General features: G+C 41.4%; 1 protein-coding gene across 2 annotated transcripts in view; it reads right to left on the bottom strand.

The window, feature by feature from the left end:
* Pir (pirin) overlaps positions 1-22,954 on the bottom strand; it is a 90,336-nt gene that overhangs the window by 35,148 nt on the left and 32,234 nt on the right. The window contains exons 5-6 of one of the 2 annotated variants that reach the window (XM_075958159.1): positions 21,718-21,924; positions 288-372 (exon numbers count right to left, since the gene is read on the bottom strand). In XM_075958159.1, the coding sequence (XP_075814274.1) occupies positions 288-372; positions 21,718-21,924 (292 nt within the window). Of the gene's footprint in view, positions 1-287; positions 373-21,706; positions 21,925-22,954 lie in introns of both variants that reach the window. The other variant, XM_075958160.1, reaches the window with a different exon arrangement.

The raw sequence follows: 22,954 nt of genomic DNA, 5'->3' as shown, positions 1-22,954 counted from the left end.
TAATAAAATACAAGCTGCATAAGTTGGTACCTAGTATGTCTGAATATAGGCAGCCAATACCACTGAAACTGCAAATAAATAAGTCGTTTTGATTATCCAATTAGTTGTGTGTCAGACAGCAGATAGGAAAAGTGTCAAACTTTTGGATTTTTTTTTTTTTGCTAATTTAAACATAAAGTTCCCAGAAGACCATGCAGAAGTTTGAATTAACAAGAAAGCAGCTGCTTGGGCTTTGATTTGATTTTTTTTTTCCTGACATGGCTACCAAATTCCAGAACCCGTCATACCTTTAGGAATTGGCTGGGAATGCTTAGCTCCTTGGTCCAACTTGAAGTCCAGATATAAGGTAGGTGTGCGTGTGTAAACCTTAGACTGAAAAGAAAAAGGAAACGTCAACAGATTTCTAAGAGTAAGTTTCTTTTAAAAATACTTATTGCGTATGTTTGCTCTCTCTCCATCTCTCTCTGTCTCTCTCTGTGTGTGCATGCATACTTGTGTGTGTGTACATGCTTGTGTGTGAGAGCATGTGTTTACCACAGCACGTGTGTAGAGGTCAGAGGAAACGTCAGGTGCTGGGCCTCATCTTCCACCTCCACCTTGCTTAAGAAAGGATCTCTTTTTTGTTGTTGTTGTTACTATGCTAGATACTCCAGGCTAGCTGGTCCTCAAGCTTCCAGAACATTCTTTTGTGTCTACCTCCCCATGATAGCACAAGAATGCTTGGATGACTGGCACGTGCTACAGTGGCTGGCTGGCTGGCTTTTACATGGATTTGGGGATCCAAACTCAAGTTGCCGGGTGCCCATGACAAGCACCTTTACCTGCTAGACCATTTCCTTGGCCCCAGGATAAGATACCTTCCTTTAGCTGAGCCTTTCTGTAGTAGGCCTGGGTCTGGACCCCTTATATTTACACTTCCTCCTAGCTTTACAATATAAACAGCAAGATAATTTCAATATGTCATTTATCTCCTTACAGCTCCAAGGGCCCAGCATTAGGATTTTTATTACCCTATAATTGTTCCAATTTTGTCATTTTTAGCCTTACAGTTGATATGGAAAGTCATCTCAAGCCCAACTGCATGTTTATCCGACCAGACTTGATAAAGCCATTTTCATTTTGAAATTCAAACAAGGGATCTGTATATTACTTTTCCTCATTAGATCCTTTTGCAGTGGGGGGAGCTGGTTGGCCACTGCTGGCTTAACAAAAGCTCAACCCCAAAGTAAAAGAAACATCTTCAGGTTTTCTAGTATAAACAGTGGTTTTCATTTCTTTAACAGCTCAGCAGAGATGGTAATTCAATACGATGTCATCCTGAATTGTGGGCACAGATTTAAGTCTAACAGATTAATACTTGCTGTAAACTTTATGATGTCTCATTGCTCACCCAAAGCCCCAGTGACTATTGGATTTTTTTTTACTTAAAAATACATATGAAAGGGAAAGAATGTATAATGCTGAGCTTGGCAAAAGCATGTAGTGACCGGCAGGCTTCATACAGTGGTGCCGGGCCTACAATTTAGTGCAAACACTTAAAAAAAATACTTGTTGACATGTAGCTCAGATGAATACATGAGCAACTGTTAACCTAACAATTCCACTCCTAAGTGTATTCCCAGTAGAAATGTTCACCAAAAGATGCATGCAGGAATCTTAATAGCCCCAACCAGGAAATGTCAACATCAGGACCACTTTCCACAAATATGTAAGAACAGATTAGATAAAAGGATTATAATGCAATTTAACAGTATAATAAATAAACCTAACCATTTGCACCAACTTAGAGGCATCAAATAAGCATAAAATTGAACAAATGAAGGCAGATTCCATACCTATAAACTTCAGAACAAGGCAAAATTAGAATATGATGTCAGAAGTCAGGAAAAGTAGTTGAGAAGGTCGACTGGAATTATAAGAAGGAGCTTCAAACATGAAGAAAAACATGAAGATCCCAGGGGAACTGTAACATTCTGCTGTTTTGTCTGGCTGCTTATTTTATGGATATGTTTACTTGGTAAAAATCCTCCAAGCTGTATTCTTGATTTGGGCACTTTTCTGTATATAAACATGCTCATAAAAAAATCCCCTCATATTAAAAACATACATTTGCAAATAGACATAGAGGAGAATCCAGAGTCCAGAAATTTTCAGTACCTTTGATAAGGGTGTGGTTTTGGAGAGCTAATTATGGAAACTGCATAGGGACATTCCTGCTTTTCCCACACTGAATCTCCAGAACCAGTCCACAATGTCTGTCATATAGCCGGTGTTTAATAGATCTTGACTGAAAGATGTTTCACAATGGAAAATACCAAGTGTAACCATACAGTCATTGACACTACACATAAGAGATTCATTAATATCTTTACCTATATGTAGCCACCTGCCTGTCTTCAGGACAAATGAATTTGGTATGGTCAAAGAATATGTTTATGCATCAAATTAGAATTAATGAGTCATGAGAACAAAGGATTTTTCTCTCTTTCTCTCCGGTGAATGTCTCCTATAGAGCCTCTGGCTTTCAGATGTTCTGGTTTTACATGGTGTGGAAGGTCAAACTGTATTCATTCAGCTTCAAAGACTGGAAGAACAAATTCCCCTCTACACACCTAAATGAAACCAGGAAGCCCCGTGACATTGAGCGCAACTTGAAGCTACAGATTTACAACCAATCTGAAGAGTGTGATGCAGACATGAAACAAGGGCAGCGCACGAGGGACACCAGGGTCATTAGGTGTGTGAGGCACCATCTGGAAAGAGGCCGTTTTCAGCCCAAAAGACTGCTAAAGTTACCTCTTAAGAGATCAAGGGTGAAGTTCGCATCGTATCAGACAGCTCCACTGCGCAAGCAGTACTCAATGAACTCTTTCAAAAATTCCTAGTTTAAGTAACTTTCCCCAACCCTGCCTCGGTAGCAGATCTGGTAGCCCTACACAACCTACCACAAGGAGATGAATCACAAAGAGATGCTTGGCTCAATTTTCACTAGCATGCTCCCAGAATGTGGGCATCTTGAGCTGGGAGGCAGGGTTGTTTAGTATTGCTTTGCCCTGGTCATTAGCAAAGTGTGGATCTTCTTTGGGTTGAATTCACCCATCAGAGAACCTTATGGGGAGACTTGGCTGGAGTTTACGTCTATTCAGGGCTTAAAGTTCACCACTAGAAAATAAATATCCTTCTCCATACTGTAACTGTTAAATTTCCCCCTCGGATTTTGGAATTAGGGCTGCAGAGAAGAGAGAATGTGGCTGGGATGAGGAATGGTAACTAGAGGTGCGGGCAGTTATGGAGCCACTGGCTAACATGCTGGGTTCTCACCGTCAAGTTTACTCAGTAGCATTGCCCTGAGTAAACAGCCGTCTCATTTTCTTTCTTCCTGACTCTAGCATTGCAATGTAATCCATTCAACAAGAAAACAGCAATTTATCTCTCCAAAATGCAACTACACAGATACATGCAAACATGAACACACACACACACACAGTGTTTTGTATTCACTATATGGATTCATTTGAAAATTCTGAATAGGAGCCAGAGAGGCTTTGCAAAGCCACACGCATCCTATTAATTTACAGTGAGGAAAGGACTAAAGGAAAATTTCATATTCATTCTAGAGGTGCTTCTGGCAATTCTAAAATGCAATTTCCATTCTAAAAGTCTTTCATATTGAAAATTGGATGAAGAATATCAATATAACACTGTGAACAACTAATTGCCCATTCACCCAAACTTAAATGTGTACTCTTAATTCTATAATTCCCATGAGTGTGTATATGTACCCTATGTACCCATATATATCCATATAGAGAGGGATGTGTGTGTGTGTGTGTGTGTATGTATGTGTTGAAAGCAAGGAGTCCTGTTTTTTAATGTCTCGTCTCTCTGGGAACTCAGTTAAAAGAACAAATGTAAATTATGTTTATTCAGCTTCAAGACAGTAACACCAACCTCAAATGCACTTTAAGAAAATCATATTTACTGTTTTTGTTACATGCCAATAGGCTGATTGTGTCCTTATGTTCTGGTTCGTGGATTTTTATGTGCAACACCGAAACATAAATAATTACTAAAAGTATTGAGAACTCAACTAGATCATATTCTCTCTCTCTCTCTAATTAAAATTAGACTATTTGTCATGTGACTTCAGTAGAATTAAGATAAACTAGTCTGTGAAAACCTGCATAAAATCCCTAAACAAACTTCAGCAGGAACACAGCAAATGTGCTTCAAGTCAGCAGTGAAATTGTTCGCTTTTACCTCTTTTTTTTTTTCCTGCATGGTTTCGATTACCAGTGCCCAGTAAAGCACAGAAATCCAAAGCTATTCCTCCTCCTCTGTTCTTTTCATTTCATAATTCTCAGTTGAAAATGTTTGCAAAATGTTTAGCCTTGTATCATTTAAAATCTTATTGTTCAAGAGTCAAGCAAGGAAGCTTCTAGAACATAAGCAATATATCGTAAGAGGTTAAGGGTGAATTTTCCTAACCTACAACAGGGGTACTGCCAATTCAGAGGGCTGGTCTTCTCTCTATATATAAACATGTCAGAACTAAATCCCTAAAGAGACTTAGGCAATGCTCCTATAATGAGTCCTAAACAACCAAGACAAAACAAGGCCTGTTAAACCACTTCCTTCCAAAACCCAACTACCTTCATTTTCCATCCTCCAAAGACTTCGCACTTAGCCCTGGCTTTTGGTATCGTACCCTTTTCAGGCTGACTTCCTTCCTCTACTTTTATTTATAAATCTGATCTTAATTAGGAGATGGAAATTACTCCCATATGGAAGCCATGTGCTTAAAAACATTTTCCCAGGACAGGGCAAGTGCTACGTCTCTCTCTGTGAGTGTGGCAAATAGCTTCCATTTCCCCACCGTTTCTTCCAGATTTGATGGCTATCCATTCCTGAGTGTTCATCCGCCTCCCACCATGCTGTCTGGGGGATCTAACGTCACATGAGAAAGCTGTAATAAATGTGCTCACAATTCTTTCAGGGAACTGTCTTGTGAGTTTTCAAAAGAACGCATCAAATGTATCAATCAGACCATAATAGCTCAAGAAAGTGAATTGTTATAACTATCTGCATGAGGGACTATCATTCTCCAACATTATGTAAGAGAAGCAAGCAGAATTGTTACTGTCCTAGGCTCTCCTCATCCTCTAGGGCCATCCTCCTAGCGCTGGCTATTGTGTGTTGTGTGTTGTTGTATGTGCATGGCATTGCTAGCTTATCATGAATGTTATTGTATGTAAACCTCTAACCCCATTTCTGACTGTTTCCTTTACAGAAATTATGGGTCTTCAAAGCTTAAAGAAAATCGTCAACATAATTATCTAGACATCTTTTTTTCTTTCTTTTCTTTTCTTTTTTTCTGAAAATATTCACTGCTAGTCAGTGTCTTCTCTAGGTTCGGTAATTTTGCTACTCTCCAGAGCAGTTTTGAAACTCTATACTTTTCCCATCTAATCTGCTATTAGAGTATTATATATACCAACAAATGTCCTGTTTGTACATTTATATTTTCCCCTCATTATAAACACACAGAAGAATTAATTGCTGAAGAAGAAAAACATAAAAACAAAATAACCTGCCTAAAAACTTTTGAAGTGTATGTGTGTAACTTAGAAAAAAACAAGCTTAATGGTAATGTCTCTAAAGCACAATTATATATATATATATGTATGTATATATAATATATATTAATATTATTGGGGCAAAGCATCATTTCTTTCATTTCTTATAGTAACTGGCTTACTTTCAACTAAATCATCTTTTGTTGTCACTTGGAAGCACCTGTAAAAACAGCACCCATTTCATTAAACACTGAGTGGCTTAATAGTAATTTAAAAGGCAGAAATTGCTATCACCACACTCTTTCAATTTGACAATTGGTTTGGATGATATTATCAATTTAACAAGGAATACTAAGCATTGTTAATATAAGAATAACTAAATGTATTGAACATATACTCTGTATGTGTGCATACATATTTTTCTTTTCATCAACTGAGGAGCAGGCACTAAATTCTGCGGGCAACATGGAGACATCTCAGTGGGGAAGTCCACGTGTGAATCTCCTAGCTCAGGCACCTAAGTAACAGAAGATCACTTAGAATACAAGGAGCTTCCAAACTGCCTAGGCTCCCCCAAAGCCAGTACATGCAGTAGGATCAAAAACCCATTGCCATTGTTCTTGAGTTCTCAGTAGTCCTCATTATCCGCTATGTTCACCTTCTAGACCTGGATGGAGGTGGGTGGTCCTTGGACTTCCCACAGGTCAGGGAACCCTGATTGCTCTTCGAGCTGATGAGGGAGGGGGACTTGATCGGGGGAGGGGGAGGGAAATGGGAGGCGGTGGCGGGGAAGAGGCAGAAATCTTTAATAAATAAGTAAATTAAAAAAAGAAAAAAAAGAATACAAGGAGCTTGTAGAATCTTCTAGTATCTCTCTCTCTCTCATGGCTATCCAAGCTTCTCAGTTTTCTTCCAACCACTTTCTCTCCCTGTCTCCACATGGAGATCCATACTTCTAAGGTTTGAGGAAATGATAAGTAGATTTTTTCCATCTTATTTAAAACAAACTCCCAACTCATTTTTAACAAAATGATGTCTTCTGTCTCCAATCCAAAAAGCACTCTGATTTCTGAATTCTTGATTGTACAATTCTGGATACAAAGCAGCAAAGATTAGTTTCTATCCTCACTGCCAAAATACTGTGGGGAGGACTAAAACCCTGCAGACTTGGTTGACATATACATGATGTGCTACATAGAAAGAAGACTAGGAACTCTTTGTCTATGCACCACTGTCTCTGCAGGATGGGAATTGGGGATGACCAGAAAGCAATCTAACCTCTATCAACAATAGAGGATTCTAGACAGGTTTAAGCATCAAGCTTCTTAACTGTGTGAGAATGTGGGACACAGTGAAATTTTCCTTTGCTGTAGTCTACATAACATTATCTTCCAATCAGCCCTTCCTTTAATCAACAGCAGCGCTCTATCTCTTCTCCTCTCCTTTTGTTTCTGGGAAGGGGAGTGCAGAGAGGACGACTAAAGGGAACGAGAACGAAGATGTTGATGAAACTCATAGACCTACAAGTTAACCAGGGACAGGTGGTTCCCTGTGAAACTGAAGTTCGATTTCTTCATTCTTGCAGTCAGCATCCTTCCCCCAAAGATACAGATGTCCCAGTATTGTGGAAATTTAATCCCAGACAAAGAGCAAAAAAAGCTCCAGCATCTGAAAAAATAATCCACAGCCCAATAAAAGTAACAATATAAAGAAACCACAAATGGCTCCTATGGCTGCCAACAAGAAGACTTCCTATTCTTTGTCTCCAGTCCAGAGGCAATATGTTCCAAAATTGAGTCAGCAAGTTTATTATCCGATACTAAAATATTCCTTAGGGGGCACTATGATATTTCTTTAATTTGTACTAGCTCCATTTGGTATTTACTAAAATATTTTAAGAGTTCTTGCAAGAAAGTGCATCAAGATATAACATGGGAAACTATTTGGCAGAGATAAGCTTTCATCGAGCTCGGGAACTAATACCTTTGTGTAGATAAGATCCCTCATTGTAAGATAAAGAGGAAACGCATCATGGCGCAAGCCTCTCCTCTGTGATTGTTTGCAGGACATTCAGACACAGGTGGCCAGGAGTGGGGGCACGTGCAGAAATCTGCCCAAAGCTACCATTTGGGTATAGAAGGAGAGAGATCTCTAGTTATTTTAAATAAAATGGCTTTGCTCCATTAAAAATTAGTAAAAAGTAGAGTCATGCCTGACAAATTCATGCACAAGGGTTGAATGGTGTGAGAGGGAGGGAGACATTCACATAAAATGAGGCAAAATGCAGGAACCATGATTTGGGGTCAAGTCCCTTTTTCACAATGAGCTGTGTGATCTTGGGGAACACTTTGTGCCTGGCTGGATTACAACTTTGTCATCCACAAAGTAATGAAATTTGAGAACTGATTTCATGGGTTTATTTTTGCCTGGCATTTGGAGTCAAATGAAGAGTACAGAAGTAGGGGATCAGATTGGACTTGGCTGGCTTGGAGAAGCATCGAACAAAATCAGGAATTTTAGATTGGCTGCCATAAGAAGTTCATTCAAATTCTCTAGCACTCTATTACAACAATGGGAAAGTTGAATGAATGGACATGGTCCTATTTGGCTATCACATAGATGGGGCAGCAATGACCCCACACCCCATACATTGGGCTAAAATAACCTCCCATGTTGTAAACTAAGACCAATATCCACTTGTGCCAAACTCAAATGTCAAATAGCTTTAAAGGTGCTCTGAATAAGCATTTGCAGTCATCTGGAACCTATCTATTTTATGTGCTATCCCCGATATCTGCTGTCTAAAGTGTGCCCAACAACTGCCAGCTGGTAGCAAAACCAACCATGTACCTTTAGCTCTAAAAGCTCCAAACTGCTGTAGAACTTCAGCTCTAAATGCACTGCCCAACTGAAGAGTGACATCACTTACCCACATAAGTTCCCTTTCTGTTTTTCATCACTTACCCAGGAAATCTCTTGTTCTGTTTCCTTTCTAGGTGATGGCCTCATGCCACTGTCCCTGGAAAGATTCAAACTGGAAGGGACTTTCCAAAGAACATAAGTTAAATCAAAATTAAAAGAGCTGACAACATAAAGTAGTCAGAATATAGCCCAATACAATTGTCACTTAGCCACTTCCAGATATTGACCACAGGAAATGTGGCGGACTATAATGAGTGTTAAAATGTTCATATCCCTTGAACTTTTTGATGGTTCTAATAAAAGGTCCCAAGTAAAGATTTACACCCCAAGAAAAATGATTATTGTAACATTGCTTATGACAAGAAACATTTATATGTGATTTTTTTGAAGTATCAAGAAGAGGTTCAGAGAGTAAGGACATACATGTATAGTATATTACTCAAATATTAAACTTGATATGACATTCTTAAAAGTGAAGAGGTGGCTGATAACATTATTTGTCAAGTCTTTTCTTGTTTAAAAAAGTTTTTTCCATACAATATATGTTGATCATATTCTTCCCCCTCCTTTAACTTCTCCTAGATCCTCTCCAACCTCCCTACCCACCCAACTACATCATAATTTTTCTCTATAGCAAAAAGAAAAAAAACAAAAAAATCAAAATCAAAACAAAAGACAGTAAGTCAGAAAATACCAAAACAAACAAACAAAAAAGCACATCCAAAAAATATGGAACCATCCCCTTCTTGTTAGCCAGCTATTCCTGGGTACATGGCCTGCTAATCGATTGAAGTAAATAGATTTCTCCTTTCCCAGCAGCTATTAAATGCAAGTCGCTTCTTGGTAAGGGTTTAAAAATTAAGAAATTTTTAAGATGCAGGCTACTTTTATTATGAGCTCTGATTTAGACCTGTGTGCTTCATAAGCACATTAAGGTGTTAGCTGTTTTCATTTCACTTGCCAAAAAGTTCTAGAGCTTTCAGTCAATAAAATCTGTCACCAGGTCACGCCTTGTGTTAAGGAATGTGGGAGCAGAAAGATACAGACAAGAGGAAAGGAAGCCAACCTTTAGTAAGTACACTCTGTGCTGCTACATTCAAATAACTCAGAGACTACATAATAGCATTTCCATTTGGTAGATGAAGAAATAAAGGCTGAAAATCATTTCAAATAATCTTTCCTGGGTTAAAGATACTAAAATGGCAGAAGTGAGGTCTGAACACACAGTCCATACTCTTCTGCATCTATCATACCATTGGCAGATTGGCTGTATAATTCTAGGTATAGTTTTGATAATGCCACATTCCCAATCCCATTTTCCACGTGTGGTAGGACTCCATAGAGTCCTTCCAGCCACCCAAACCGGTGTACACGATTCCCATCTATCAACGAGAACTTCTCGTACTGTATTATTTGGTTATAATCAATGGAGGAGGGGAAGTAGTAAAGCCCCTGACGTCTTGGACTCAAGCCATCCAGTCTTATGCACATTTGACTGGAAAAGAAGACAATGTTTACATCCCGATCCACTCACCTCCACAGCCTGTCTTAACTCATTCTAAACTGGGAAGTGAAAGAAAACATGTACCCTCATTGGGTCTTTTCAGTCTTCTCTGTTTGATATCTATCAAATCCCAGGCCCTCCTTAATGCACTTCTTTCACCTGGCTGTCGAAGACTCTGTCAGCTACAGCAAATACAAATGTCTAGTGATGCTCACCAGAAAACCTTGCTCAAACCCACTTTTAGACTGATAAGTACCAGATGGCCTCAAATCAGTATCTCAGCCAAGTTTTGTTAGTTAGTCCATGACATTCAAAGTCTCCCATGATAGAAAATGATGTTGGCAAGTATTGATTTCTGAAACGCAGATACACCGCTGCCATGAAAGGAGGCTAATTGGGGGAAGGGGTAATCCAAAAAGACATAACTGGCAGGAAGCTCACTGGTGAGGATGAAATGAGACAGTCTGTAAGACCCTCTAAGGGACTAGAGATGGAGCTCGGTTGACAGAGTGCTTGTCTAGCAAAAACAAAATTCTAGCATAGCATAAAACTGGGTGGAGAGGTGGAGACCAGTAATCAAACACGCAGAAAGCAATGTGGGGGATCAGGAGCTTGACGTTGTCATTGGTTGTGTGGGGAATTCAAGTTCAGTACAGAAGCCTTGGCCTCAAAAAAAAAAGAAAGAAAGAAAAGAGAGGGGGAGGAGAGGAGAAGGGAAGAAGAGAACAGGAAAGAAAAGAAGAAAAGCTGGTACCAAAATGGTGGGAAGGCAGAAAAATGACTGCTATTTTCGTTCTCCTTTTTACAACCTAGTTTTTCCTCTTTCTTGGGGAACACTCGTTTGTAATTAGAGATTCATGGAGGAAGGTCAGGATGATGAAGCCAACATTCATGGCCTAGAGTAAAGACGAGACGAAAATGAACCAGACTCAGGTATTTGAAGGCTGGAGAGGAAAGAGTCTGGCTGCAGACCTCAGATTGCCTTCTCTTTAAAAAGAAACATTGAGATCTCTTGAGTTACTATTTATAGTTGGTCCAAGAAAAAAAAAACCTTCTGCGCATCATAATGCTAATCCTGATTGTTTATATGGAAAGAGAACAGGGGACTTTTAATATTTCAAGAGAAAGGTGAACTTTCATTGTTCTCGTCCCCAATGATCCTGGACAAGCTAGACATCAATCAACTTATGCTGTACCCCGTGTGGAATAGCTCTACTCTCAACCTGAAAGACTCTCATACACATAAAAGCAAATTGCCCAGGAAGCAAAAGATTATAATGTAACCTTTTTTCATGCTTAAAACAACAAACGTGTATTCTGAGCATTAGTTTAGCACTGTCTCACATGTGGTACAGAGGCATCCTTCATTGTGCTGCCCCATCCTGTGTATGAAAGCAAGGATGCCACGTGTGTGTCTTCATGTGTGTGTGTGTGCTTCCAAGTTTGCGAGGGTGTGGATGTCTAAGCATGCATGCGGAGGTCAGAGGTCAACGCTGGGTGTCTTCCTTAACTGCCTCCCACATTATTTTGTGAGACAGGGGGTCTCACTGAAACTAGAGCTCACTAATCCAGCTAAATTGACTGACCAGCAAAATCCCGTGGATCCTCCTGCCTCTGCCTTCTCAGTGCTGGGATTAAAGGTACATTTCTTTTGAAGATCCATTTTTATTGGGGGAAGGTGTTATACAATCCCCCTGGAGCTGGATTTGCAAGTGGTTGCAAACTTCCCAACATGGGTACTGGGAACCGAACCCCTGCAAGAGGAGTATGCACTCTTAACTGCCACACCACCTCTCGAGCCTCATGCCCAGTTTGTTTGTTTTGAGTAATGGGAGATCAAACTCAGGTCCTTAGGCTTGCCCAGCAAGCACTTTAACACCTGAGCTATCTCCCCAGCCCCTCCCATACTTGTCTGCCAGGACAGCATTCTCTTTTTGACTTTGTCCTGCCTTGCTTGACCCTTACATTGGTCTGAGCCCCCTAATCTGCATTCCCATGAACTCTAGTCACGAGTCTGCAAGAGCATCACAGTAGACTCATCTCAGCAGTAGACGTGTCTGGCCCATCCAGTGCGCCCTTCCAGCTCCTTGACTTTGTCACCTTTCCCCGTCTCCCAGCACCTTCACAAAGCTTATACAGTAGCCCCATAGCACATGCTAGCTGAGCGCTTGGTGTATTTTTTTGGGGAATCCTTTTTCATTTCCCATGGATAATTTTGGAAGACCTTCCGAGAATGGCAGATGTGTTCTTTTTCCTCCTCTCATTTTTCTAAGCTAAAAGAACACCCCTGGATCTGCAGCCGATGCTGAAAAGGACTCCCTGCAGGTTTTACAACCACAACATGCTCCTCTTCATAAAAATACAGTAGCAACTTCAGTGCTTTACAGCGCATTGGAGCTGGATTTTTAAAATATTTGAGGTGCTTATTCCCGATCCATAGGAGTAATTGTTAAGACTGATTAAGGTATAAACAATGTATCATTAAAGTCTAATGCTTCAAGAAAACAGCATTCTGTCTGGCACTGAATTTGACTGATCACATTTAGTATGTTTGTCAATCAATTGACAATGTACTCTGATCAAAATAAAATGCTATGCTCATAACTATTCACTTAGCTTTATATAGTAGCATACACCTCAGCTTTTTAAGTATCATGCAGGAGCCTGAAAACAACTTTTCAAAGCTGCCCTGTATTTTTTGACTGTAGATGAAAAATATTTAATATGCTCCTGAGGAAAGACTTATTACATCCTTAAAATACAAGCCTTGACAGCGATAGGAATGAGCACAATGATATGATAACATATCCACTCACCTTTATGAAAGGTGATTATCTTGGTTCTTCATAGCATTTATTAGGTTTCTAGCCTAAATTTCCTTGCACATTTATAATCCTCACCAGTAGGACCAAGGACATATGAATGGCTCGGAATGTAACTTCTGGCTTAAAATAAACCTACCTATCTGTTGCTGGTGGAACAGGGCTTGTCAACACTGGTGGAATGCACTCTCTAGGTGATTAGGTCAGCAGGGGCATCTTGAAGAAATAAGAACATCTGGCACCCTTAGTGCACACCAACAATGGTATTTCTGGAGTGAGTGGGTTGCCCTGGGCAAGAGTAACCTTTTGTACAGCTGATTTGAACAGATCTTGAGCATTTGTTTATTTGAACATTCCTAACTCCACATGGCGTGCCAACTATGGCTGCCTACCATAAGTCAAGTTCTTTGAAGTCGCTGGGTGCATTTCTTTGGTGTCCTCTTATTTACTAAAAATACCAGCAGCCTAGTTTTGCCTATTCTCCACACCAAATCAAAGTCAAGTGTTCATTGTCTGTGGAGTGAGGATGAGCATCAGCAGGGACCACCTGGACTACTTTGAGCTACTTCTATGGAAAAAAAACATAGCTTCATGGTATCAGAAATGAAACAGGCCTATACAGAGATGCTGAGGATCACATCCACCTGAACCTCGAGGTCAGTTATTCAAACTCTGAGTGTGACCTGTATTGCATTGGTAAATTGTTGTGTACTGTTGGAAGCCACTGAGAAATTGGGACGTGGGGCTGCCTTTCCCCAACTTCAGATCCAAGCAAGTTATGTCAAGTACCCTCCAATCCTGCCCCCTCTTGAGTCAGGCTGTTCCACTGGCTCTGTCATGGGGAGAGGGGAAAACTGCAAGCAGCTGAGGGTATTAAAATCGCTGTGTCCCTGAGTAGAGCTAGGAGTGAGATGATCTCCAACAGAGGTTGCTATTGTTTATTCCACGATATGTAAGTGTCTACAGTGGGAAAGAGAAGTCAAAAAATTCCCATGAGATCCTCATCCGTGGAGAGAAAACTCAATTTTGAATCCAGTCAGGTTATGCTGGATTTTGCGAGCACCCAATTCAATGATGTTAGCCCTGTGTCGCTCTTTGTTTTTTTACTCAGAAGCCTCACCTAAGGGGAGACTTCACTACCGGGGACTCTGTGGAGAACTCCAGCTGACTGCCTCAATGGGGCTTTTCGTTCTCAATTTCGGTTGTTTCGACTCCCCAATCAATTTCAATTTGATGATATTTTGCTATCTATCTATCAACACCCGGTTGGCTATATAACCCCGATTACTGTCCCAAGTAGTTTTCCATTTTCCTCTCTTAGCTCCCACTTATTTTTGGTGTGTTTTCACATGAGTGCCCTCATGTAGGGGAGGTGCACATGCTAATGTGTGCTTCTGGAGGCCAGAGGTCAATCTCAGATGTCATCACTCTTCAGCTATCATCTACCTGATTTCTTGAATCAGAATCTCTCCCTGGATCTCAAGGTTTGCCAAACAGACCTCGCTGGCTCACCAATGAGACCCAGGGATTAGTTTGTCTCCACCTCCTAGTTCTGGAATTACAGGAATGTAGCACTCTACCTAGTGTTTTTATGTGGGGTTTTGGGGTTGAATTTAGGTTCCCTTTCTCTCACTAATCAGGAAACTTTTTTATTTGTTTGGTGTTTTGGGGGGGGGGTTGTTTGTGTTTGTTTTGAGACAGGGTTTCTCTGTGAAGCTTTGACTCTCCTGGAACTCGCTCTGTAGACCAGGTTAACCTCGAACTCACCGAGATCAACTTTTATATATGGCCCCCTTATTGTTTTCCCATGGAATATTACACTTCTGTTATTGCTGGCCCCTTTTTACGCCCTATTCTGTGAGCTCTGTTGAGGCAAGTGGTCACATGCCATTCACGTCATAAGCAATGTACGCAAAACAGGTACCTAACGGCTGAATGGAGATCCTAGAGAAATGGAAGACGTAAATAAAATGTCCCAAACTTTGCTGAGTTGTGAAGATAGGACAACTGTGTGAATCTGTACAGAAGTCAAGATGCTTCTCGACTGTGACAGCTGGGAGGACTGCACCAAAGGGGAGGATGTTGAGTTGGCTCCTGTTGAGCAGTAACAAGCTGAAGAAAATAGTGAGCTTCCAAAATTCATTTTCTATAGCACAATTGAATAATTTTTTTCTCCATGGTAACATGTTTCCTCACTTCCTCTGTGTCAACAGAATACCAGGCAGCTCTCTGGCCCTTCCAAACAATTCTTTTCATCTCTTGCCCCACCTACACAGTACACTTCTTTACATTTCAGAAGAGAAATTCAGCCAGAATTCAAGATACTGGTTGTGATTATTTAAGGTAAAGTTTTAAAGTAATTATCATACGACCTAATTAACTTATATCCTAAAAATATAATCATTGTAAATAAAAACTAACAAAAGAAAGGAATTAGCAAAAGGAGTCAAAATTTGTATCACTAAAGGTCTAGAATATTAAGCAGGGTTTGCCAGAAGTCACTGGGACAAAAACAGATAAACAAACAGAAAACAGCAGGGCTGGTGAAAGATGGCTCAGCAGTCAAGAGCAAGTACTGCTCTTGCAGAGAACCAAGTTCAATTCCCAGCACCCAGCTTAGGCAGCTTACAATTTCCTGCAACTGCAGCTCCAGAGGATCTAACACCCTTTTCTGGCCTCCATGGGCCCCTGCACTCACATGCACACACTTCTGTCCAGACACGCATGCATATACATAACTAAAAATAAAAATCAATCTTTAAAATAAGTTTTGGATTACTAAAATGATTGTCATATTAGGCTTGCAGAAACAGCTCAAAAGTGGACATTTACTTTTTAATTGTCTATCTGATACTTAATTTGATATGGATTTTGTTGGGTTTAGTTTGTTTTTTTGAGCCAGGGGTTCTCGGTGTAACAGTCCTAGCTGTCCTGGAACTAGCTCTTGTAAACCAGGCTGGCCTCGAACTCACAGAGCTCTGCCTGCCTCTGCCTCTGAATGTTGGGACTACAGGCATGTGCCACCACTGCCTGGCTTTGGTTTTTGTTTTGTTATGTTTTGGTTTGGTCTTTCGAGACAGTAGTTCTCTAGTAATGGGCGGTGGTGGCACACACCTTTAATCCCACTTTAATCCCAGCACTTGGGAGGCAGACATAGGCGGACTTCCATGAGTTCGAGGCCAGCCTGGTTTACAAGAGCTAATTTGACATTGAATAGTATACTATTTTTTTTAGCTTGTTTACAATTGTATCCATTTTTCTTATTTGAAGATCTTCACTCCTAAAACTTGCTGGACTCAATAAAGGCCAAAAAATGGCCATGCATATGCTTCCCGTCTCCCAGGAGTAATCACTTCTAAAATGCTACTTGGTAAACTCATTCTCTTGAGTTTGGGAAGGAAAAAGCAGCTGTCCATGGAGGAACAACACTGCCCACATCACTAAGGGGACAAAAGCCAGCTCAGGCAGGTAAAGTGAAGAGCTCCCCGGCAACAGCACAGAATAGAATCCATGAAGTCAATTTCCTCTGAAATGGAACCATAGATAGAATGCAAAGTGAGTGGAATAAATTGTGTTAGATATTTAGCAAATTTCCTTTGGTAACTGGATTTTTTTAATGGAGCCAGTTGGCCCATGATTACATAAGTTTGCCCATCCAACAGAAGATTATTTTTATATTGTATCTGTTGGCCACATGAACATTATCTATGGTTTTAGAAAGGGCCTGAAAATAGCATATATAGGACCACATAGGACTTCCATACTCTTTGCCAACACACGCACACACAAGGAGGGGGGTATATAATTGGTTTACTCCCCTAAAGACTCTCTAATGGAGTCACCATGGCCATCTCCATTTTACAGATTAGAAGACTGAGGCTCAGCCACTTTCAATAAATTCTCCAATACATTTCAGTACTGGAGCTAACCTTGCACCCTGGCCATCTGGCTCCAGATTGTCTTTCTCTGACCTCCTCAAGATTTGTTTTTGACATGACGGAATGTAGAGCAGCGGGAGTCAAATGGCGGCATTGAGGGGGAGCAGCATTGTGTTCCAGAAAGAGCTGGCAATAAATACAGCGGATTGGCTGGCTGATAAGGATGGAATGGGCTTTGGAAAACTGCATACTCTCATGGAGCAAACATGCAATTGTGTCTTCTCAAAAGTGACAGAAACTATTCAAACTATCCCATTTTTCTTCTCTCCCATTTCAACATTGACTTCAGACTGTGTTGTCCTGGCAGAATCTTGCTCAGAACTGGCTGTGGCATTTCAAGGGCTGCATAAATGCTTAGAAATATACAACCTGGGAAAAGTGACACAGTTACCTTTGGACATATTAACAGATGGCTATGCTAATTGTAAAGCTTACAGCATCCTACATAGGCACTCCTCGCCCTTTTTTGTAGATATAAGTAAGTACTCAATTATAGCATCCTACATAGGCACTCCTCGCCCTTTTATGTAGATATAAGTAAGTATTCAAGTCTAGAATAATTAAGTAGGATTTGCTAGAAGTCACTGGATTGAACCATTTAGCACCATCTACAAGGGCCAAACCAGACTTCCTAAGGATGAGCATTTTCCCCTGCCCTGGATGCCAGGTCCATTATAGAAACTACAGGGCGGTTCCTGGGCTACAGCATAGAACCATTCAGAAGGCTGTTTGAACTGTGTAATCTCCGATTTCACTGCAGATCTGCTACACCACAATCTGTACATTGTTGAAATCTGTCAGGCAATTCATTTGAATATTAAAGTCAAATGCATTGTAGTGGTCACCAAATCTATTTTCCAGAAAGTTTAGCTGTAGCAAGGGAAGTTGGTGGTGGGCCTATGTTGGTTAGAAGTAGATCAATCTAAGTAAGGCATATTCTGAGCATCACTTTGTAATCATTTCAGGTTATCTTCTTTTTTTGATTTTAACTTTGTATATTTGTGTGTGTGTGTGTGTGTGTGTGTGTGTGTGTGTGTGTGCGCGCGCGCACGCGCGTGCGTGCATGTGGACATGCGCATGTGAGTGCATGTGCCCTTGGAGACCAGAAGAGGGCACTGGATCTCCTGGAGCTAGAGTCACAGGCAGTTGTGAATCACCGGATGTGGGTACCGAGAATCCCCAAAGCAGAGTTCCACTGTAAAGAGCAGTTCCTGTTCTGACCCACTGAGCCATCTCTCCAGTCTCAAATAATCTTCCAGATGCAAAATTACCTTTAGTACTTCTTTACGGTAGCTCTAGACCATTTAAGACTGAATCATTCCTTGGTGAGAGGACGCAATGTGCAAAACTCGGTCCCTTAGCAGACCCACAAAGAAATGGCCAATAGCCCTCATTTCTGCAATGACTCTCACCCTTACTGCAAAGTAGATTGGTTACCTTTTCCAAAATGGCAAAACAATCTCTTTAGCATGGGTGACACACATAAATCTCCACCCAATTTCCACCCAAGTAGACTTAAAACAGTCAAATTAATAATACCAACAGCTACCACTTATGTAGTGTTTACAAAACTGACTTGCACAGAAATCAAGCTATTTCCTTAACCCCACACAGCCCACACAGCTAGTCTTGTCTCATCTGTCTGTCTCCAGAATCCATACAGGAAACCTGGGCCCCACAGTGCTTCTAGAAACTCATGCTGCTCAAGGTTCCAATAGGCCCTCATTACAAAGCTCTCAAAATAAAGACTGATTGTTTCCCTTGGAGAATATCATTTGCTTCAGAAATTTTACTCAACAAAATGAAATAGGTGAAGCCAGCAGCTACCAAGACATCATTTCACAAAGTTAAAACATTACTTCTATCCCCTAAGCCTGGGTTGCAATTGCAACATCACATGGTCTGCTAGGTGTGCTTTAAAACGTCCTTCTACCTATAACTGGAACCAACTCCAGTTGCAAACTTCATGAATTTATGCTATTGCAAGCTTTATTTATTAAATCACCAGTTTGATTTCTCCCTTTTGATACAGAGACAAATTCTTTGGGATAGAGGGTTAGATAGAATATCACTATGTAAACCAGCCTGGTCTCAAACTCAAGATCCTCCCGTGTTAGCCTACCTAATGTTGGGATTACAGCTGTGTGTCAGCACACCTGTATCCTAAATGGAAACTCCAAGACAATTCTAGTAGACTCCAACAGCATCTTGTGTCTCCTACTCTTCAACATCCACCTCAGTGTCCCTTGAATGAATGTCCCTAGAACTCTAGAGTTCTGGAAATCAGTAACAGAACAAAGTTTAGCTGTAGCAAGTCTGGTGCACCTCAGTGATGTTCTCTGGCCTTTCATCAGAAGAATTCACAAAGGTCTTAACTGTCCCTGGCAAAATGAAGGTAGGGAAACTTCAAAAGAGCTGAAAAGGGAAGGCTCCATGCTTGATCAATAGAAACAAATCAGTCACAGAAACGCACAGAAAAATCATTTCCAGCTACACTACAGGGCGGCAAACTGTAGTCACTTATGCTTAACTAAGAGCAAACCTTGTTTTATATTCCTTCGATCATTTCTGTGTGCACCTGAAACACAAGTAAAAGCAAACATATACCAATGTGTGTCTTAAATCTAGAACTGTGGTTACAATGAAGAGTAAACAAAAACTAGTGTGTCCCAGGCAGTAATCCAAGCCCACCTGGTAATTATGCAATGTATGCACCGAGCTGGACTAGTCAATAGCCACTGGCAAGCCATTATGTGCACATGCGCATAAAATAATAAAAAATTTACCAAATGTCATAGGTAGCTGCAACCATCAACTTTACACAGCCTAGTGTCACCCAGGAAGGGAAATTCAGCTGAGAAATTGCCTGAGTCACACTGGCCTATAGGCATGTATGTGGGAGACTGTCTTGATTGTCAATTGATGCAGAAGGGCCCAGCCCACCAAGGGCAGCACCATTCTCTAGAAAGGTGCTCCCAGGCTGTGTAGTAATAAGGGGAGCGGCGGCAGGGTTGCGTCCCCAAACACCCCAGCCGCCTGGCTCGGCTAGCTTATGCCCCAAATAATTACACGGACACTGTATTCTTTTAATCACTGCTTGACCCATCTCTATCTAGCCTCTTCTAGGCTAACTCTTGCACCTGGACTAGCCCATTTCTTATCATCTGTGTAGCACCGGTCTTACCGGGAAGATTCTAGCCTAAGTCCATCTTGGGTCGGAGCTTCAGAGCTTCATCGCATGTGTCTGCCCAGGAGCCGGGAGCATGGCGGACGTCTGCTCCCGAGAAGAGCGCTGTGGAGTCTGACCTCACTTCCTCTTCCTCCCGGCATTCTGTTCTGTTTACTCCACCCACCTAAGGGTGGGCCTATCCAATGGGCCTAGCAGTTTCTTTATTGCTTAACCAAGGAAATCAACAGATTGATATGACACTCCCACATCAAGGCTGTGTAAAGCAGCGAGCTAAGCATGACCCCCGAGGAAGCCAGCAAACAGTGTTTCTCCGCAGCTTTTCCAATTAAGTTCCCGCCCAGTTTCCTTCCCTGATTTCCATCAGTGATGAAGTGTGACCCTGCTAACTGAAATCAACCTTTTCTTTCTCTAAGTTGCTTTTGGTCAGTACAAAGATGAAACTAGAACACTTAGGTTGCTCGTTAAAAGAGTCTCAAGTGCTAGCTGCTCACTGGGAGAACAGCATCGCAGGTTACAGTATTCCGAGGCTCGCATTACCGGGTGCCACACCTCCAGGCCCCTTAACACATTCCCTTGGCTACTTTTACCCTCCACTAAAGAATCAAGGGCCAAATGAATGCGTGTTAGTCGAGGGAGCATGAAAAGCCTAATATCTTGCCCCGGGTGGGTCAGAACAACTCTGCGACATGCTGATCCTGAAAGATCCCCAGTGAGGTCTGCTAAAAGGCCCTCTCTTCCAGTCTTTGCCTGAGACAGTGGCCCTGGTTAGCATCCTTCCTACTTTGTCCAGGTTCTCTTTACTGTCTCTCGAGGAGCGCTTCCTGTAAACCATGTGCACAGGAATCTGCATCTCAGGGTCAGCTTCTAGGTTCCCCCATCTACTAGCTTCTGGGACTAAGCTCACCATTAAGCACGGGCTGGCTGCTAGGTGGATCCTAGCCTTCCCAGCATGCATTTACTAAAGTGCTTGTCATACCTACTTCCTAAATTGATATTTATTTCATTAAAAAGGAAGACCCTGACCCAAACAGCAAGACCTAAACCCAAGTCTCAGTAAAAATATATATATATATACAGAGCGTGTCCATATAAGTTAAATAAAGAGCCAATTTTGATTTATACTTTAAGATTTTATTTTTTTATTTATGTGTGTGTCTGCATTTGTGAATGAGTACCCATGGAGGCCAGAAGAGGGGGGTCAGAACCTCTGATGCTGGAGTTATAGGTGGTTATGTTTCCAAGTGAGTGCTAAAAACCAAATCCAGGTCCTCTGCAAGAGCAGTAAATACGTCTTAACTGCTGAGCCATCTCTCCAGCCCCAACAGTTACTTTTGTCTTAAAACCCTGCAGTGCTACCATGTGCTTTTCTTGCATACTAAGTGGGACATTTATTATTTGCATGAATCTTTATGGAGTGAAATGGATCCTGGCTTTTGTTTGTGTCTTAAAAGCAGTGATTCTGCAGTATTAAAGTGGACTTAAAAAGCAGGAATTAGGGTAAATGTGAACACACATTAAGATACACCTAGAAAACTGCTTTTCAAACTCTTCATTTGAACGGAACTTCTGGCATGCGTTCCAACTCTACGAGTTTATACACAGCAAAACATTTCTGGGTCCCCTTACATTACACTTATCCTGATATCTCTGAAGCAAGTCCATCCGCTGGGACACATACAATGATAAACAATGATAATGAAGCTACATCCTCCCGGATGTCACCGGATACCTCATGTTCCGGAGACACACAACAGGCAAGACTTACCTTTACTCCCAAGGCTTCTCCTGAAATGACAGCGACTGTCACACCATCCTTGGTGGGTTTCGGGATCTCTCCACTTTTCAGTTCCTGGTACCGAGGCTCCACCATCTTTTCTGAGCTTCTCAGATTCACCCACAGCTGTAAGCCGTGGGCGGGCTCCTCTGAGCAGGGCATCTCTGCATGCAGAATGCCCCGGCCTGCAGTCATCCACTGCAAAGACCAGAATGAGAAGCCAAATGGAACACAGCTCCCAACGAGTCTGCACACATCACAATCACACCACTGTGGCATAGTGAGCCATCCAACAGGTACCACAATCCGAGTGTCTGGACATCTCAAGAAATAACAAATGTCTACCACAGCTCCTGGGGCTCTTTCAAGTTTCCAAAGCCAAATTAAAGCACCAGAATTGAATGCCTCCAAGTGAAAGGGTCCTCTGTGATAGCCCTGAGTTTCAGATTGAGCTCCAAGATAAGGAGAAGCAGTCAGATAATGCTGGGGTATGATTTGACTTAAGAAGGGCAAAGCAGGACTGGGCAAGAGAGATGGCAGTCAGCAATGTAGTTACATTACAGGCCTAGCCAACCCAACAGGGAGATGTGCAGTTGGGATAAATCTTCAGGATTATCCTGAAATTAGCAAAGAGTTATCATAGGATTGTTTCTGAGGAGGAAGCAGAGCCATGGGAAAGTCAATTTCCTGCCACCGAGTACAATTCCCAGAGAGGAAATACCCCGTAACTCACTAAGTAAATCAGGCTGATTTTGAGCTCACAGAGATCCACCTACCTCTGCCTCTTGAGTGCTGGGATTAAAGGTATGAGTCACCTTGCCTGACCTTGGGTTACTAACAAAAGTGACCACACCAAACCCTGCAAATAAACTTTAACATAAATAATGAATTTTCATAAGCACAGAACCTAAGTCTAGAAAGGATAAAATTGAAATAAAATTCAACTGCTGAATTTGGCAGTAGGGACATCATAAAGGATCACTGCCTGAACAGCTTCAATCCAGGTTGAAGAGGTGGATACAGATAGACCAACTATGGCTTCAGTGACTTGGGACAGTAACTCTTGATTACACTTTGAGAAAAGTAAAAACAAACAAAACAACAACAAAACAAAGACTGGGTAAGCACTAAAAAGTGATGGGGGGCAGGTCTACAAAACTGAGGTGGCTCAGCAGGTGCCAAGCCTGCCAACCTGAGTTTGGTCCTTGGGATTCACTGGGTAGAAGGA

The sequence above is a fragment of the Microtus pennsylvanicus genome, chromosome X (assembly GCF_037038515.1).
Source record: "Microtus pennsylvanicus isolate mMicPen1 chromosome X, mMicPen1.hap1, whole genome shotgun sequence".
In the NCBI taxonomy this organism is placed as follows: Eukaryota; Metazoa; Chordata; class Mammalia; order Rodentia; family Cricetidae; genus Microtus; species Microtus pennsylvanicus.
This window is presented reverse-complemented; position numbering and strand designations above follow the sequence as displayed.